This window comes from Cibotium barometz, chromosome 24 (genome assembly GCF_041138505.1).
Source record: "Cibotium barometz isolate CiBa-2024 chromosome 24, ASM4113850v1, whole genome shotgun sequence".
NCBI classification, from domain to species: domain Eukaryota; kingdom Viridiplantae; phylum Streptophyta; class Polypodiopsida; order Cyatheales; family Cibotiaceae; genus Cibotium; species Cibotium barometz.
In genome coordinates, this window is record NC_141069.1 from 55713471 (window position 1) to 55733510 (window position 20040).

At 44.7% G+C, this 20040-nt stretch overlaps 1 protein-coding gene across 12 annotated transcripts in view; it reads left to right on the plus strand.

Moving 5' to 3' along the window:
• Nucleotides 1-3641: 3641 nt before the first annotated feature.
• LOC147625468 (pentatricopeptide repeat-containing protein At5g39350-like) overlaps nucleotides 3642-20040 on the plus strand; it is an 87070-nt gene continuing 70671 nt past the window's right edge. For 6 of the 12 annotated variants that reach the window (XM_086818805.1, XM_086818809.1, XM_086818803.1 and 3 more), the window contains exons 1-2: nucleotides 3678-7079; nucleotides 7175-7312. In XM_086818805.1, the coding sequence (XP_086674931.1) occupies nucleotides 3784-6789 (3006 nt within the window). In that variant the 5' untranslated portion in view covers nucleotides 3678-3783 and the 3' untranslated portion in view covers nucleotides 6790-7079; nucleotides 7175-7312. Of the gene's footprint in view, nucleotides 7080-7159; nucleotides 7313-7447; nucleotides 8089-20040 lie in introns of those variants that run through there. The other 6 variants (XM_086818810.1, XM_086818804.1, XM_086818814.1 and 3 more) reach the window with 6 other exon arrangements.

The window sequence follows — 20040 nt, forward strand, 5'->3', positions numbered from 1 at the left end:
TTGAAGGGAGACACCAATACAAAGCTTGCTCATCACTTTTATGGACCATATAAGGTGTTGAGAAGAATTGGTGAAGTAGCCTATCAATTGTTATTATCTTCTACCCCACAAGGATCCACAATGTGTTTCATGTATCACATTTGAAAAGTAGGCTCATGGGCATGGATATGGCCGGCGGACAAGTATGAGACCCAACATTAATGAGTGTGAAAAGGTGGGCAAGTATATAAGTGAATATTATAACTAGGGGCATTGATTACTTTTTGACTAATCAAATCATATTTTCTTAGATCTCTATGCTTCTATGGCTATGGTGGTACTCCCTTGAGTGCATGTGGTACTCCATCATGAGTGCATTCTCTTTCGTTCTCTCTCCATCATTACATTGTGGATTGTCCAGGATGGAGACTAACTAGTATTTAGAATGCCAGGTTCAGCTGAAGAGGAAGACAACAAACTTGCCAAAGAAAGAGAAAAAGGAGACAGATGGGTACCCTACAACAATAAGAGAAAACCAATAAGATATTTGTTTGGATTAGCCAAAGAGAGAGGGTGTAAGGAATTGCAAGGCCAAATTAGGGATGAGAATGGACATGAGTTAGCTGATATTTAGCAGATTGCTTTGAAATGAGTAGATTACTTGGGTGCTACTCTGAGTCTTAAAGAAGGTTTCAAGCAGAAACCAAACTCCTAGATATGGTCAATAAAAGCATTGAAGCTGATAGGGCAAGATGGCTAGATATTGAGATTAAGGAATGCTGGGAGGCTCTTAAGAAACTGGATAAGGAGAAATCCCCAAGATGGGATGGGCTTTTAGTAGAGTTTTTTATAGCCTTGTGGGACTCTTTGAGGGACTGGATTTGGACTACATACAAGAAGACCTTTCCCACAGGGGAGATGGATAATGACTTGAGAGAAGGAATGGTAAAGCTAATTCCCAAACAACCTTCTTGTAACCAATTTAACCATTGGAGACCTATTTCCCTACTCTCAGTGTTGTAGAAGATATTGGCCAAGGTAATAGCAATGAGAATCAGTCCTTCTTTGCAAGAGGCGATCTCTGACAAGCAACATGGATTCATTAAGGGCAGATCCATTTATGATAATATCTTTACAGCAATGATACGTAAGGACATAGCCCAAAGGACAAGACAGAAATGTGTTATCTTTCAACTGGATCTTGCAAAAGCTTATGATAAAATACATTGGTCTTTTGTGGCCAAAGTGATGGAAAAACTAGGCTTTGGTAACATGATTGCTACTATACTCTTACAGCTAGAGCATACTCCAAGCTGCTGTTAAATGGGAGTTTGGTTGGGGGATTTGAGATTAGAAGGTCTATGAGACAAGGTTGTCCTCTACCCCCCTTGCTGTTTGCTGTGTGGCCTCTCATCCACTGTTAATAGCCTTAGAAGATGCTGGTGGGAAAAGGGTAATATTAGGGTTAAAACTTAAAAATGGGAAACAACTGATTATTCAATCTTTTGCTGATGACTCCTTGTTATTTCTAAAAGCTGACAATGAGAATGTGAGAAATGCCTTGTAGATAGTGCAGCTCTTTACTAATGCCTTTGGGTCTAAGTGTAATATACATACATCCAGAATCATTAGCTTGACTGAAGAGGACAATTTTGATATGGAAAGATGGGGTTGTAATAAGGTCATTCGAAAGGGACAGATTATTAGGCCCTTGGGAGTGCCTTTTTGGGGTGGGGGTGAGCAATAAGGATTTGACAATTGGGCCATTGAAAGATTATGTGCCAAGCTTAGAAAATGGGAAGGTGTTAGAGTGTCATTTCATGACATGATAGCTATTGTAAATACAGTCCTTAATTCTTATATCTTATTTCTCTGCCCTGTATTAGATTTTAAGAAATGCCTTTGGAAAAGGATTATAGCCTCTATTAGAGACTTCTTATGAAGGAATGGCAATTAATGGTAAGAAGGCTTTTGCTTGGCTGGTTTGGGACTAAATTGCCTTGCCAAAGAGTTTGGGAGGCTTGCGCATATTGCATCTTCCCTCTCATGCCAAGGCTAGAATGATGATTAGTCTCCCCATATTTTTGCTTCAAAAAAGGCTCTGGACTAAGATGCTCAGAGAGCTTATAGAGGATACATATGTACAACTAAAAGGTAAGTGGACTGGGTTCGACTAGAAGGAGATTTTCATTTGCCCCTTTGAAAATGGTTAGTTCCTTTTGTAAATTTGTATGCTTAAATTGGAAAGAAATATTGAGCCTGATCAACTGGAATGGATGCACCAGAGTGTCTGGAAATTCCCTCTTAAATCTGAATATCTGGTGGACCATAAATTTAAGTCCCCTCTGGCTTATCTGGACACAAGAGTCTCTAGGAGATTGAATAATAGAGGATTAAGGAGTTTATGTGACCTTGGGGATTTTTCTCAGGTAGGCTGGAAGGAGGTACATCAGGTTGAGAGGGCATTCAGATTTGGACAAAGGGAGGTGCAGATGATGAACTCTGTGTTAGAGGAGATTGAGAATTGTTGGTATTCCACAGCCTTCAATGAAGCCTCCTTGATTGGACCTGGTTCAATGGGATCAGATTAGACATAATTATTACCAAAGCATTATATGAGGAGATAAGCAAAAGTGAAGTGAATGTGAAATATTGCAATAAGATCTGGAAAGTCAATTGGTGCTTGAACACTTGGAAGAAGAGGTGGAATCTGATCTGGGGCTCATTGATTCCAGTGAAAGCACAAACCTTCCTTTGGAGGATTTGCTTGCTAGCTTTACCTTTAAGTTGCAAACTACTTCAAAGAAACTTCATTGTATAGGGATATGTCCTAGATGTAAATCTGCAATTGAAGAGGAAAAGCATGCCCTCTAGGATTGTCTTGCAATAAGGGGGCTCTGAGGAAAATAGGTAATTGGGTAGAAGGCAACTTGGGGTTGAAGGGATATTAGGGGGACTGGTTATTGGGAAGAATAGTCAAGGAGGCCGAGGAAGTATATTTAATACTTTGCATTATAAGATACTGTTGTTAATGGGAGATCTGGGGGTCTAGGAATTCGTTGATATTCAATAAAGGGACTGCTTAGGGGGTAGAAATGACAGAGCTAATGTTCAAATGTGTGCATTTTTACTGGTCTGTCTACTATGTTAATAAAATGAATTATTCTATATATGCTGAGGTAGTAAGGCAAGGATTAGGTGATTTTGGCCTTTAGGATGAAATGTTAATACATACTAGGGCTCCCTAATGCTGTTTGATTGGCATGTATACTCTTGGAAAGATGTCAGAGCCAAACGCCCAAAGTTAGGCCCAAGATCCAAAAGGTGGTACATGAAAGAAAATCAACCAATTGACAGGGCCAAAGGGAGAGTATTTTGAAGAGAAGACCCCCAAAGGGTTTACTATTTTGAAGAGAAGACTCCCAAAGGCTTTACTTTTGAAGTGCTCTTGATTGCATGCATATGAAGTTGGGGTTTCATATTTCTTGGGGGAGGTCCTCTTTTGTCTCTGAAGATGAGAAATAGGATTTGCTTTAATAGGGGGTGGGACTAGAAGGATTGGAAATGCTTTGTATAAAGGTAAAAGTTTGTAGATATTATTATAAATATATATTGTGCTGGGTTTTTATTTAATTAAATGCAGGAAAAGATTTTGGTTGCATATTGTTGTTCCAAAAAAAAGGAGAAGAAAACAAGGTACCTTCCTTGCAAAAATAAAGAGTCATAAAAGCACAGACTTTGTGCATCTTGGCCTGTGGAGTCCCATGCCTCAAATGTGTGAATGTGATACCAACATCGCTCGTTATGAGATGGCATCAGATGCAGACAATGCTTTCGTTGTTAATGCTGACCTACTCAGCGGCCGGGTTAAGGAGGATCAGTTTCACAAGGTCGTGCGTTCTACGAAGTCACCGCACCGACTGCAAGTACTCTGAGATTACAGAGACCAGTGGTGTGCATAGGGACATTGCCACATACTCCTCCCTCTTACGTTCTTGCATTGAAGCAAGAGCTCTATCGTCAGGGAAGCTTCTCCACGACCACATTATCAGACTTGCACTTGAGCGCAACTCATTCATAGGAAACCTCTTACTCCACATGTACGGCAACTGTCTAGCCCTTCATGACGCACGCATGCTGTTTTCTGCACAACATACCCGTGATCGCTTCTCTTGGAACTCCATCATTAGAGCACATGCTAGACATGGTTTTTTCAAGGACGCCATCCAGTTTTTTGAACTTATGCGGAAGGAAGGGATCATGCCAGACAAAGTAGTGCTGGTGAGCATTCTTTCTGCCTGCACCGTTGAAGGAGCCCTTTCTGAAGGGAGAATTGTGCACTCCCACATTGCTGGAGGTCTGTTCCAGAAAGATGTTATTGTGGGTACTGCCCTCATCAACATGTATGGAAAATGTGGAAACCTGACGGATGCACGCAACGTGTTTGACAAATTACAGGACCGTGATACGATATCATGGAATGCCATGATTGCAATATATGCACAAAGTGAGCGATCTAAAATGGCTGCCCTTGAAATATTTGTTCAAATGGGACAGGAAGGAACAATGGCGGACAATGCCACCTTTGTGAATGTATTTTCATCATGTTCCAGTGAGGGGGCCCTGCTCGAAGGCAAGCGGATGCATGCTATTGCCAATGAAATAGGGCTGGATGCAGACCTTGTTGTGGCTACTGCCATTTTGAATATGTACAGCAAGTGTGGCAACCCAGACGATACCCGGAGCATGTTCGACAGATTCCACAAGCATGACATAGTCTCATGGAATACTATGATAGGAGCCTATGCCCAGGATGGGCAAAGCAAGAAAGCCCTTCAGCTTTTTGAGCAAATGCAGAGGGAAGGAGTGAATCCAGACAAGGTCAGTTTTCTCTGCATTTTGGAAGCATTCTCTGGTGAGGAAGCCTTTATAGAAGGCAAGAACATGCATGCCTGTATTGCTCGCAATGGATTTGAGTCAGACCTTGTCATAGGAACGGCTCTGGTCAACATGTACGGTAGGTGTGGAAGCCCAGAGGATGCTCGGATGATGTTTGATAAAATGCCAGAACGGAATGCGTTCTCATGGAATACCATGATTGCAGCATATGCCCAGAATGGTCAGGGTCATAATGCAATTCAACTTTTTAAGAAAATGCAGCAAGAAGGGCTAAAGCCAGACAAATATACTCTTCTAAGCATTGTTAAAGCATGTGCCAACGAGTTTGAAATTGAAGAGATTGAGACTTGCATCTCAGGTACCACTCTAGAGTCAGATGATGTTACAGGGAGTGCTCTTGTTTACATGTACAGCAAGTGTGGGAGCTTGAAAAATGCTTGGAGGATATTCGACAACTTTCCTAAGGAAAGTATAGTTTTATGGAATGCCATGATTGCAGCATTCGCCCAAAATGAAGAGGGCACAAAAGCCTTCCATCTGTTTGAACAAATGCAGTTGCAAGGATTGTTACTAGACAAGATCAGCTTTATCAGCATTCTTGATGCTTATAAAAACGTGGCGGCCCTTACTGGAGCCAAACGGATGCATGCTTGCATTGCAGGAGCTAGTCTGGAGTCTGACATTGCAGTGGGAACAGCTCTTGTTAATATGTATGTTAGATGTGGTAGCTTAAAGGATTCGTGGACTGTGTTTGAGAACATGCATGAACACGATGTGATCTCTTGGACTGCACTGATTACTGCACATTGCCAGCATGGAAAATGTAATGAGGCTTTTGAGTTGTTTGAGCACATGCATGAAGAAGGGTTCCGGCCAGATAAGGTCACTTTCATTAGCATCCTTTCTGCTTGCATCGGTCCAACAACCTTAGCTGAAGGCAAACATATTCATAGACTCATTGTAGAAAGTGGATCTGACTCCAACGTTGTTGTTGCAAATGCTCTTCTTAACATGTATTGCAGGTGTGGTTGCCTGCAGGATGCATTGAGGATCTTCGAGAAAATACAACATTGTGATGCTGTTACTTATGCAAGCATTATTTCTGCATGTGCCAACTGGGCAGCGCTACCTGAAGGCAAGCAGATACATGCTTCTATCATGGGCACTGAAACTGAGGCTGATATTATTGTTGGAAATGCTCTTGTCAACTTGTATGGAAAATGTGGCAGCCTAGAGGATGCACAGATGATGTTTGACAAGATGCGGCATCGGGACACAGTCACATGGACTGTTATGGTTGCAGCATATGCTCAACAAGGGAAGGGCAAAGTTGCGCTTCAACTTTTCAATAGAATGCAACATGAAGGAATCAGACCAAATGAGATCACATTTGTTAATGTTCTGTCTGCATGTAGTCATGATGGCCTAGTAGACGACGCTTATCAATACTTTTTGTTCATGAAATCTTCTTATGGGATTGTACCTGTTGTAGATCACTACGACTGTTTAGTTGACCTTTTTGCAAGAGCTGGAAGGTTGGAAGAGGCAGAGAACCTAATCAAAGGCATGCCATTTCCCACCACTGTTGTGTCTTGGACATGCTTACTCAGTGCATGTAAAGTTCTGGTTGATGTTGAACGTGGTGAATGTGCTGCCGAGCAAGTTTTTCAGCTTGAACCCGCGAACCCTGCTTCTTATGTAATACTTTCGAATATCTATGGTGCAGCTGGGCGGATGGATGATTCTGCAAAGGTATTAAGCAAGTTGAAAGACAGGTGTATGGACATCTCGTTAGATCGTTATGCATTATCAGTGTTGGGTTCAACAGATGTATTATTGCAGACAGGAAACCGCATGAAGAAGAGGGGATCGTCCGTACATTTATTTAAATGTGTTCAAGACATGGCATGATGATGCTCGATGCCCAAGTACAAAGCTCTCCATAGTGATTGAGGGGCAGTGCTATTGCTGCATGCTTTGAGTATTTTCCAGAGATGTAGTGTTATTAGTATGTTCTACAAGGGCGAGGAATTACAGAGGGAGAATATGTCTAAGGAATTAATGTTTCACCCTGGAGCAAAGAACACATACCTTTGCAGCTCCGAAAGGTCTGCAGTGCAGAATGATAATCAGCAATCTGGTGAGGGGTCCCAAAGGGAGGAAAAACTGGGCCGGGACAAACAGAACACCAGGTAAAGCAGGTACTTCCTTCCTTGAAACTATTGTAATCATTCATTAAAGGGTAGCGTCTTGTTCTTTTTATAAAGCTTTTGGTGATCAGCTTTCTCCTTAGAAGATCTGCATGCAGCATTATGGTTTCTACAAGCCTAATGGACATTGGAGAAGAAGCTACAGCTCGATTAGCCAAAGGATAGTATGGACACGCCATGATTGTAGACGTGGCATATAATCTGCAATTACATGATGGCATGTGGTAAGTGACTATGACTGACAATTACAACATTTATCTTGGGTGGAACCTTAAATAAGATCTTGGAACATTCATTTCTTTAAAGTGCCTGCTTTGAATTTTATAATGCAACATGTTTTTCTTGAGGTTTGTTTGCAGGTCCAGATATCCAAAAGAAGAGACTCGTGCCCATCTGTTTGTTCACTAATGCCCTTTTTTAGAAGACTAAGAGGGTGTATTGGTCATGGCAGTCCACTGACATACAATGTAGAAAATTGGCTTTGCTTGAGAGATTGGCATTTTTTTGTTGAATGACCAACTTGAATCATATCTTAAGGTGGTTGTGACAGAAAGATGCGTAGACTAGATACATGGAAACTGCCAGTCACATGGTTTGTCCAAGCTACATGGGTAACACAATAAAGTGTAAGGCATATGTGTGATTGATGTTCATGGAGTAATTTAAGTATGTATGTTCAAGTCAAGAGCTTACCTTAGCCTTGCCGAAGCATGTGTCATTGGGGTCTTGCCTTAGAGCTGCAATCTGCAACTTTCTGTGTGGGTGTGCTAGCTCGTCCATCGTGTCCTCACTCCGTTGTCACACCGGAATGCTCCTTGCTAAAGTAGTGAAGGGAGAGCTGTCAATGCTTAGATGGAGGCAAGAAGAGATTGTCCTTCACAATGGTTCTTTCACAAAAGACGGGGAAGAAGCTAATGCAAGAGAGAAACCTACAATCACACCTGTCCAAACAAGCATCCATCAAGCAAGTCAGAACACAATAGCAAGCAAGAAGAGAGGAGGAGGAAAAGAAAGAAAGATATATTAAGTGTCTACTAAAGATCCAATGGGCCTATGAGACCAAAGTGATACACTAATGTCCATGGCATATCTCATCATGAAATGGAAAATAAAATAGAAACAAAACATAGCCATCTCACTGGAGTGATACAAAACTGACCATGGAAACTCATGGAATACCAGGACATGGAACATAAGAGGAGCATCAGTCCCCAATAGATGGTATACCACTCTCCAAAATATCAAGCATGGGAATGATTGTGTATTGCTTATTGTTAAAAAGGGCTTATATACAAGTAACTACTAGGCCGATGAAACTTAAAAATGGTCCAGCCTCTATTACAAGTCTTAAGTAACTATGTACACGAAGTGTGTAGACTTTCCCTATTTGACATTAAGTGCATGTAAGGCTGCTTTATATGTTTCAACGCCATCTTACAAAAGATAAGTGCTTGTTCGTGCGGGTGAGATGGCAAAGCGCCTTACGGTAGGTTGGTCGGGCGAAACCATGTTAACCAATGGACATACTCTTCTTCCTAATAGTGGCCGTGTCCTTGCGTCACTGAAGTCGGTGGTGAAGTTGTTGCCGAGAAGTGGATGGTGTGAATGGTCTAGGATACGCCATGGCCGTGATGGCAAGGCAGCTTGTCGAGGCAGCATGGGAAGTGATAGGCGATGTAGAGGTGCTTTATGCCGGGCCTCCGTTGGCTGTGGAAGTAGTGTGGACCCTTCAACATGAGGTAGTTGGTAGAAGCGGTCTGAAACGAGACCCAAGCAGGGGTCACCCCTTCCTGGACTCACTCCTCCAATTAGCACTTTAATATACACTCTTAAAAGACAATAGCACAAGACAAAATAGCAAAAAGTAATTAACAACTCTGAGCATAGATAGATGACACCACACTGAGGCCGGAACGGCCGGCCCCCCCCCCAAGGAATGATATTATTACTTGGGAGAATTTGTTACAAGTACACGGGCCCAAGGCCAGATTTCCAATAAACAATGCACAATGAAAACAAAGTATCAAACCCGAATATGTTTGTTGTTGCCGAGTCTGCAGTCACCAAGGGCTGCCCCATCCATAGCACCGTCCAGAGTCACACTCCGCGTGCAATCCACCCGTCCCTGGCACTACGGATCACGCCGTGCTAGTCCTAGCGATGGGGCACCCTCACGGAGTTGACTTGGTGAATGGAGGAGGAGTCCAGACATAGGAGAACGGGAGAATTGCTCGTTCTTCGCGATGAAAATCTTCTGGAGCCACCGTACAGCCAGTAGGAAGAGTGAAACAACTTGGGCCACTTGTAGGGAATGCGTATGACCTAAATCCACGCGGAGAACCCCACTGGCCTGACCTGAATCACACGTGGGAGTGAAGAGACCTGTTGCTGGTCTGAATCACACGTGAATGCTTGTACTGACCTGAATCACACGGGGAAGTGAAGAGGGCACCTGCTAGCTGTTTTGAGTACACACGTGAGAGAAAAAGAGAGCTGTCCAGACCTGAATCCACGTGTGGAAGTGAAAAGAGAGAAGCTGTACCATTCAGTCCATGGGAAAAGGGTTACAAAGATGCTGTACGGCCAGAATCAACAGGTAATGATGATATTGTACTTCCTATACCTGCTGTACCTACTGTACGACCAGAATCAGCAAGAAATGAGGATAATATACCTGCTGTACCTGCTGTGTGGTTCAGTCCTCAAACAATAGTTGGAATAGGAGCTGTACGACCTGTTTCATGAGAATAATGAGTGCTCCAGCTGCTGTACGGCCTGTTTTATCAAAATCCCAGCAAGCAGTCCTGTTTTTCCTCCTCACGAATGCAAGGGAGAGGGCTGGAAGTGAGGCGCCTTCTTCCCATGCAAAGGATTGGGTGTGGTAGGTGGGGTAGGTGGCCAACCCCCACCCCACATGCTATAAAAGGGTGCCCAGGCCAAAAGAGGGTGCCCACACTTATAAAGTGTCCACCTACTTTTAATGAAGTATGAAACCTGTAAGTTATAAGGCTTATAACTTAAAACTCTTATTAAAATAAGGATTTCCCACTTGTTCACACGCCACAAAACCTGTCAGAAGACAAGGCATTCCACGGCTCACGGGAGGGCGTCCCCGACCCCTGAGCTAGACACACATGTCAGGCATGCAAACGAAACCAGTTCACGCGAAAACATTTCAAAGGCAGGCAAACATGAGTGCACAATGCAACATTGTTAAAGGATAATCTCCGTTCATGTACTTGCACAATACTTGACATTTCCGGGCACAAGCAGGCCCACCGGAAAGTCAATTCCAGGTACACACACAGTGTACAATCCACCCGTCCCTGGCACTACGGATCATGCCGTGCCAGTCCTAGCGGTGGTAATCCAGAAACATACACCGTGTGCAATCCACCCGTCCCCTGGCACTACGAATCACGCCGTGCCAGTCCTAGCGATGGAGCACCACTACGGCGTATGCTCATCCAGAGCCCAAAGCTCACACAAGAAGATAAGAGGACCATTAGATAGCTCAATGGTGACATCGTCCCTGTCTTCTAAACAGTTGTCCGCAACTGAAAAGCTTCCAAATAGTCATGGAGAAGCTGCGGATAATCTTTGAAGTAGTCCTCATCAACCCACTTAGCATCAATGGGGAGATAGTTCTTGAACTTCACCAAATAGCGTCTCACAAGCTTGCATGCAGGTAGCTTACGCTCTTTATGGAACACAATCTGCTCTGGTTGCAAAATCTCTTCCAACTCATCCACTTCTGGTGGATCCTCAATGATAGGAAGACTTGGTTCCGGACCCACATACTTTCGTAAGAGGCTAACATGGAAAGCATTATGTATCTTCCAATGGGATGGCAATGCTAAACGAAAAGCAACTTCATTGATCTGCTCAATGACCTTGAAAGGCCCATAATACCTGGATGAGAGCTTGGGAAACATCCCCTCCTTACCAGATCTCTTACGGAGTCTAGCTTTTTTGAATTTCAGCAATACCCAATCATTTACCTTGACATCCAAATGCTTTCTATGCTTGTCTGCAGCCTTCTTATGCTTCTCTTGAGAACGGGCTATGGCTGTCCGAACCTGTGCAAAGGCAACATCCAAGTCCCTGACAAAATCATCAGCAACAAAAATCTCATCCTTAGTACGTAGGATGGGAGGCAATACCACTTTGCCATAAACTATCTCAAAGGGAGCCTTCCCAGTAGAAGCATGCACCATTTTATTGTATGCAAACTCGACAAGTGGCAAATACTTTTCCCACAAAGTCTTTTGATCAGCCACATAGCATTTGAGAAGGTCCAATACGGCTGAATTTGCTGCTTCACTTTGACCATCGGATTGAGGATGAAAAGCGGATGAAAAATTCAGCTTTGTGCCCATATTGTCAAAAAGTGCTCTCCAGAAGAGACTGGTAGTTCGAGGATCACGGTCACCCACAATAGATTTAGGCATACCATGATGCTTGAATACCTGTGATAAGAAAACTTTTGCCATATGATCTGCCTTGATCGTCTTCTTGACCGGCAAGAAATGAGCTTGCTTGCTAAACCGGTCAACGATAGTCCATATAGCATCATTACCTTGCTGAGTGCGAGGCAAATCCATGATGAAATCCATAGCTATACTCTCCCATGGCTGCGAGGGAATAGGCAATGGTAGAAGCAATCCAGGAGACTTCTGACGATCAAACTTGACCTTTTGGCAAGTAAGGCAAGCACGTACATAAGCCTCAATGTCCTTCCTCATCCCTGGCCAAAAGAAGTAGCGTTCAACCATATGAGTAGTAGGTAGAATACCTATATGTCCTGCATACGGTGGAGCATGGCATTCTTCCAACACTTTTTGCCTCAAATCTGTGAGCACACAAAGGCAATTATCTTTAAGGAGATACCCATCTTTGATCACATATGATGCATGAGTATGACCAGCCACCAAATCAGCCCATAAATCTGAAAAATCAGCATCTATATGGTACTTATTCTGCATAGGCGACAAGTCTCCATGAGAGGCAATAGAGATAGAAGCTACATACGGCCTTCGAGACAATGCATCGGCCACCACATTCTTCTTTCCCGGTGTATGCACAATCTGAAAATGAAACATAGAGAGGAAATTTGCCATCCGCATATGCTTCTCTGAGAGCTTAGTTTGTGTGAGAAAATACCGTAAGCTTTGGTTGTCGGTCTTCACCATAAACTCTGCACCCAGAAGATAGTGCTTCCATATGGTCAATGCATGAACCACTGCCAATAGCTCCTTCTCATAGATTCCCAAAGAAAGCTCTGTATCACGCAAACGGCGGCTCTCAAAAGCCACGGGGTGTCCTTCCTGGTTTAGGACAGCACCTAAACAATCTCCACATGCATCACATTCCACAAAGAATGGCTTGTGCAAGTCAGGAATGATCAACACGGGCCCAGATATGATTGCATCCTTTAGAGAATAGAAAGCTTTGCTTTCCAATGAAGTCCACTGAAAGGGAACTTTCTTCTTTGTCAACTGATGAAGAGGGGCAGCAATCAAAGCAAAATGCCATATGAACCGTCTATAGTATGAGCATAACCCAAGAAAACTACGAACCTCATGGACTGACTTGAGTTCAGGCCAATTCTTGATAGCCTCAATCTTGGCGGGATCCATTCGTATGCCATCTTGAGAAACAATATGCCCAAGATAATGAATTTCGGAGAGGAAGAACTCACTCTTCTTAGCATTGATGTGAAGTCTATGCTTTCGGAGTTCTTCAAAGACTATGGCCAAATGCTTTCTGTGCTCTTCTTCACTCTTGGAATAAACCAAGATGTCATCGAAGAAAACTCCAGTGAAAGATCGATGATCTCTAAAAATCCTGTCCATCATACGATTAAAAGTGGCAGGAGCATTTGTAAGACCGAAAGGCATAACAAGATACTCATACAAACCAAATGCTGTCCTGAAAGCGGTCTTATGCACATCCTCTGGTACTACCCGTACTTGATGATATCCACTCTTCAAATCAATCCGGCTGAAATATGCCGAGCCATCCAATCTATCCAAAATATCATCAATGCGAGGAATAGGAAACCTATTCTTGATGGTTAGCTTATTTAGAGCCCGATAATCCACATACATACGATAAGAGAGATCCTTCTTCTGCACTAGAAGTACGGGAGAGCAATACGGTGAAGAGCTAGGGTGGATCAAACCTTTTTGCATGAGCTCATTGACCTGCTTCATGATCTCCTCCTGCTGTGATGCACTCACACGGTATGCCGGCCTATTTGGTGGAGAACTGCCAGGCACAAGGTGTATACGATGATCCTCCGGCCGTGGTGGTGGTAGCTCCCCTGGAAGTGTCAACATGGTCTACTCTATCACGAACAAAAATCATGTACGAGCAAAGACCCTTTCTCATGGCTTTATTTATTTGTATGTGGGATACAATAGGGATAGAATTCCCTTCCACACCGGCATCAATAACATGCTCTTTGCCCCTATGCATAAATGTGATCCGGTTGGTCTTGTAAGCCTTGCGAGGATCAAGACGGGAGTGCCAAGGCTTTCCAAGCAATACGTCACACCCATTTAATGGTGCAATGAGGAAGTTCTCATGGTCCAAATATCCCTGAATATGCATGCGAAGCTTGCCAATAAGAGGTGTGACCTTGACTTTCTTGCCAACAAATGCGCTTCCGGCCTCAATCTCCGGTCCTATGTCACCCACACTAATGCCCAATGCCGTAGCCATTTCCAATGATATGAAGTTGTCCGTGGCACAATCATCAAACATAAATAATGCGGGCTGATCTTTGAGCTGTCCCCATGCCTTGCATACCATCCTATCCAAAGCATCATGGGCTGTCCCCCCTTGTACATCGGGCACCATATGCACATTAACCTTGGTTTCCTTTGCATCCTCTTTGCCTGCTTTCTTTGGGCATTGCCGGACCATGTGATCTTTGCTACCACAAGAAAAGCACTTACCGTCACGTATATATTGCACCCTTTGTTCCGGAGTAAGTCCATAGTTAGGCCTTTTGTTGGGACGCTTCTTCTCTGAGGTACTTTCAGCTTTTGGAGCTCCCTTAACTTCATTGGAGTCCCTTTTAGGTGGCTGTCCACCCTTATGCAGATTTGGAAGAGCCTTGTCCTTCCCCTTTTGAGCATGTCCATCTCTATAGTTTTGCTTCAGCTTTTGCTCCAATTGCTCGGTGGCCAAAGCAGCTGAAATGAGCTGTTGAAGAGTGTGGTTTGGGTACAACTCCAAGCCCGATTGGTAAACCGGTTGGAGTCCCGATTCAAACTTTCGCTTGCGTTCCTCATCATTTACCTGCATAATAGGGGAAACTTCCAAGAGTGTTTTCCAAAACTTGGATACATAAGCATGAACTGACTCACCTTCATTCTGCTTAACCCAATCCCACTTCTTGCGGATGTTCTTCTTGGCATTAGGGGGTAAGAATTGGGCATAGAATCTAGTTTTGAATTCAGCCCAAGTGTCCACGGGAGTGCCTGAGAGCTTTTCTGCAAGCCACCAATGAGCGGCCGTGCCCTCCAAGAACATGCTGGCATGCCTCACCTTGGACTTTTCTGAAAAATCCTCATCACTAAAAGCAATGTCAAACTGGGAAACAAATGACATAGCCTTGGAAGCATCAAACTCACCATGATATGTCTCGAACTTGACGGATTTGTCCCCGGCTTTGAATTCCTTTTGCTTATGAACATGATGCTCATAATCCCCATGCTTCCTCTTGATTCCACGTTCATGTGGATCAGCCCTGGCATCCATAGATGCTCCTGCATACATAGGTGGCATAGGTGGACGTGAACCATGTGCTGTACCTGCATGCATGTGTGTAGCCCCACCACTATCTCTTGCAGCATAAGGATAATCCGGAGAGGGTGTGGAGATGGGAGCATGAAGAAATGGCTCTTCACGGGAGAGTTCAACAGGTAAAGTAGTAGTACGGGGATGTCGGTGCTCTCTAAGCCCATGAGAAACCTGCAAAGATGAAGAATGAGGCTTGTAACGATCATCTCTAGAAGTAATGTTACCTTCATAGGCATGGCTATGCCTCCCATGTAAGGTAGAATCACGTCGGGATGTAATGGAAGGCTCCTCTTTGTGGACAGCAGATTTCAGCTTTGGAGAGGCTATCCCAGGCATGTTCACCAATGGAGATCTCTTTATAACAAGCTCCCCATCCTGGCCCTGCAATACATCACCCTTGTCCACTAAGAATGAAAGAGCTAGCTCACGAGGTTTCAGCCCTGATCCACGAGCCAAAGCTTCAAAGTCTTGAAAGACGGTTGCCTCCTTTTTCTTTGCATCTAGCACTTGTTGAATGTGTGGGTCCTAAGAATGAAAGAGCTAGCTCACGAGGTTTCAGCCCTGATCCACGAGCCAAAGCTTCAAAGTCTTGAAAGACGGTTGCCTCCTTTTTCTTTGCATCTAGCACTTGTTGAATGTGTGGGTCCTCACGAAGGCTGGCCAACTCCATCTCCCTGGCATGGAGAAGCTCTCGCATACGCTGAATTTCAGCATTCATGGCACTTGGCTCTTGCTCTTGCTCCTGCATTTTCTCCTTGCCACGGGACGGCTGTCCCAACCATACATGATCACGGGCATAAGGCATCCTTCCACTTGCTTGTGTTCCACTGGAGTGCCCCTTTGAATTTGGCACTTCCTTGCTACTTGCTTGGCTAGCCATAATAAGAGTAAAGTCACTAATGGAGAGTGGTCAGGAAGCCTTTGGATCGTCTCCCAATGTAGAAAAAGGAAGATCCGTGCTCTGATACCACTGAAACGAGACCCAAGCAGGGGTGACCCCTGCTTGGGTCTCGTTTCACGGTCCGCACCCTATGTTTGGCGGAATGAGTGCCAAGACTCCATGGAAATGATTGGCATGGGTAGATGGAGGTCCACGATGTCTTGGCGCAACATGGTATTATGCCGAGATCTCATAGAGTGATGCCGAGAGATTGAGTCTTTGGTTGACGAATACATTGGGGCGGCCAGGGCGAGGTTTTGTAGGTAGTGAATTGGAGTTGAAGCAGAGGATATAGGCATGAAAGTTGGAGGGAGGTACCTGCAAAGTCGAGTGTTCTCTAGGCGATGGGTCATATCATGGGCTAGGCTTGTGCCTGCCATGGTCCCTCCATCTAGATATGTACCTGTAGGGTTGGTGTCAACGAGGTTAGTTGCAGGTGCATGTGTTTGTACGTGATGCGTGATGCAAGATGCGAGAAGCGAAAAAGTTGTGATGTCCATGGTGAAATTTGTAGGTGACGTGCATAGGCAATGGGTGGAAGGTGTGCCCGTGTGGGTGCACTTCTCCAACACAACTGCTTTCGTCGACTCTCTTCTTGAGAGAATAGTTGAAAGTAGCAAACAGAAGCAGAGGAGAGAATTGGAGCAGCCCAACAATGATCCAACGCTTAGCGAAAATGATGAACAAATTAAATGGCAAAAAGCCCGTTCTTATATACATCATGAAGGAGCTGGTCAGCCAGCATAAAAAGTAAAAACCCATGACTTAGGACAAAGTCCATGACTAGGAAAAACGCCTAATAAAAGATGGAAAAAATACCCAAAAATATTAGATAAATATGTTGAATAAAAGGGAGATGATCATTCCAACATCTCCTCTTAGCTTCAGCACGGTGGTCCTATTAGAATTGTGTATCTCTGCGTTTTAGGGCTTAACCACTTATTTGGTATTTTACTTGATTTTCTCCTATTTGGTATTTTACTTGATTTTACTTATTTGGTATTTTACTTAGATTTTCTCCTATTTATTTGTCCAAGGCCAGTCGGCCAGTCCTAGAGGTAGTCGGCCAAGTCTCTATTACACTATATAAGGAGTTCCCTATTATTCACTCATTCACCCGCTTCCCTTGCACATTGTTCAATACTCGGTTGCTGGCTATTGCCATTGTAAAGCTTTACTGCTGATATAAAAGGTAATCTTGTCCAACTCTCTCGATCTCCTTTGCACTCTCTCATAAGATTATTGTTTATGCTTCCGCCTGCGCTATCTCCTTCATGGTATCAGAGCTGAGATTTGTTCTTTGTTGCTGTGGATATGGCTCTCCCCTGTACGAACAAGGATGACAAATTGAAAGGACCCAACTATGCTCATTGGAAGCTTCAGATGCGGATCTGGTTCATCCACAAGGGTTTGTGGGACATTGTTCAGGGCACTGAAAGGAAGTCTGAGCATCCTCAAAACTCTAGGAGGTGGACTCAAGATCAAGAGGATCAATTTGCTGTGGAATTACAAGACTGGGAGAATCGGGACTCGAAGGCGCATTCTGTGCTTGTGTGGACCATCACCATAGAGGAGGTCTCACTGGCCGTGCAAACTCTCACCAGTGCTCATCAGGTATGGTCAAAATTGGAGGATCTCTTTGCATGAGATTCATCGATGAGGGTAATTATCTTGCAAGGACAGTTCTATGGTTCGTTATTTCCTGAAAACAATTCCATGCAGTCTTTTCTCATGAAGGCCAAGGTTATCCATGACTAGTTACTGGCTATGGGTGCTGCTTTGTCCTCTTCTCAGCTGGCTGCTCTTATCCTCACCAAGCTTCCTCTGGACTATGATGTGATTTCTCGATCTTTGCGGTGCTAGGTCACATCCACTCAGTCTTCAGATGATCTTAGCTCCCTACTTTTGGAGGAGGAGTCCGTTCTCGTCTCATAGGGTAAATTGAAGGTGTTAGTCAATAGTTTTGACCAGGCACTTTTCTCAGTTCAAAAGAAAGGTCGGAGTCGCTGCTTTACTTGTGGAAAAAGAGGTTATACGTCCAAAGATTGTTTGTCCAAGAAGAAGGACAAGACCAAGGGCAAGTGGTGGTTGCTCTGGTACTGTGTAGAGGGAGGCTGCATACTCGCCCCATGTATCTGGAGAGGTAATGGCCGGAGACGGGGGGTGCACTCTAAGCAATCTCCAGGCCTCCCCAGAATCCTGAATCAAAAACAACTGATAGATGTCTCTCTCCAGCCGAGCTAAGAATGCTCTCTTCTTCCGCCGAATGAGGGATCGAAAGATTATGCGTGACTGTCTATATGTAGTAACACCTGTGGCCACCTCTCGCTGTAGCCGGGCTCTGAGCTCCCTACAGTCATCATCATACCAACTATTCTGGGGCATGCTCCCAGGACGTGGTCGTACTGTGGGCTGCGTGTGTGGGAAGGTCGTTGCTGCAGCTGTATGTAAAGCCTCTGTCAGGATCTGTGTGAGCTTTGCTAATGGCCTCTGTGGATCCTCTGCACTCAACAAGTTGTAGATCTCTGCAGTGTATACTCCATCAATCTCTCTACAGAAGGTATATCTCGGGTGATAGGAGGACTGCCCAACCTGGCAGGTACTGTAGTGGAAATCCACCGTAAAGGAGAGAAGTGCATGATCCACCGTAACTCCGATGGGTCTAGGGCCAATCGCAAAATCCTGGATACTTGGGATGAAGGTTGGCGAGGCTAAAACATAATCCACTGTGATGGCCCCATGTTTGTGTGGAAAGCAAGTAAAGCCACTGGCAAGTGGATACCTCTCTAGGCCATTTAAAATGGCCAGCCCATGTGCAGTCCCCCTCTCCAAGAGGTATCTCCCATACTCTGTACACTCCACCTCATCCTGTGATCTCCGGGTCAAACACATCTCCTCCACATCTATCTCTCTCAACATCTCCTCCGAAGTGTCAACGAAGGAGGTCTGGTACTGAGCCGTTCGAGCATTAAAGTCCCCAAGTATGATAACATCTCCCTCCCTGGAGAACTCCCATATGTCCTCATCTAGAATCATATATGGAGATTGCCCCTTGGGCGCTGCATAATGAGATGTGCTGGGTGGAAAGTAACATATAGCAATGTATAGGGGTCTACCCTCATCTGCCCTCACTCTGACCCACATATACCTCGCGCTCTCATCACGGCGCATAACATGGATGAGTGGCTGAAGCTCCTCTCTAAAAAGAACTGCAACTCCTCCGGATCCGCGACCACCATGCTTCGAACGGGCCTCCTGTCTACAAGTCGTCTCCCATCTGTATCCTGCCACTCCTCGGTAATGTGCTGCCTAGGCCTAATGTGTCTCCGAGTAGAAGATGATGTCCCTATCTCTGAAGCTGTCCTCAAAGGCCCCCACATCCAGTCTCAATGCTCCGTTGCAGTTCCATACTGCAAGTCTCAGACTGGTCCCATAGGTCTCGCACCGTCAGGTGGTGCATCTCTCTAGTATCACCACTCTGCCTCCTCTGTAAAATGCTAGCTTCCCTTTTTCTCTGGCTGCCCTAATCTCCGGCATGCACTCCCTCATATGTGCTAGCTGTGCCAAGGTGAGGTCATCTCCTAAAAAGATGCCCGTTTTCTTAAGGGCGGAGCGCTTGGCCAAGAAATCCTTCTTGGCCTCCAAGATGGGAAAGCGTAAAATGAGAGCTCTCTCCTTCGAGCTCTCCTCCATTCTTGTCTTTCTTGCCCACTCGCTAAACAACTAACTGAAACTGAAACAACTATGAGGAAAAGTACGGTACTAGGAGCTCCTAATGGATAACATCCGGGAGGAAAACTCGAGCAACAAAGGTAAGCATCATACACATCACTATCCAAAGATGTCTCTCATCGGTCGATGGCGGATATCCTCAATGTCCTCCATGGTGAGTACTCTGACTGGACGTCTCCCATGCCGTGCTAGTATGGTCCTGATCCTCTGTTGTAGTCTCCGCCGGTGTCGAGATGGGCCTCTCATCTTGGGGCGCCTGGACCGCCCCAGCTCTATAGCCCGATCAATCAGTGTACCTCTGGTGCGGCAGTACTCTATTGCTAGCTGCAATGCCTGCTGGCCTGACTGCTCAATCTCTGGTCGAAAGAAGTCTGTAATCTGCCTCTGTAGGTGAAGCGACGAGAGAGGGGAAGAGAGAGAGTGAAGCGATGAGAAAGGGGAAGAGGCGACGGGCGAGCGGAGAGTGAA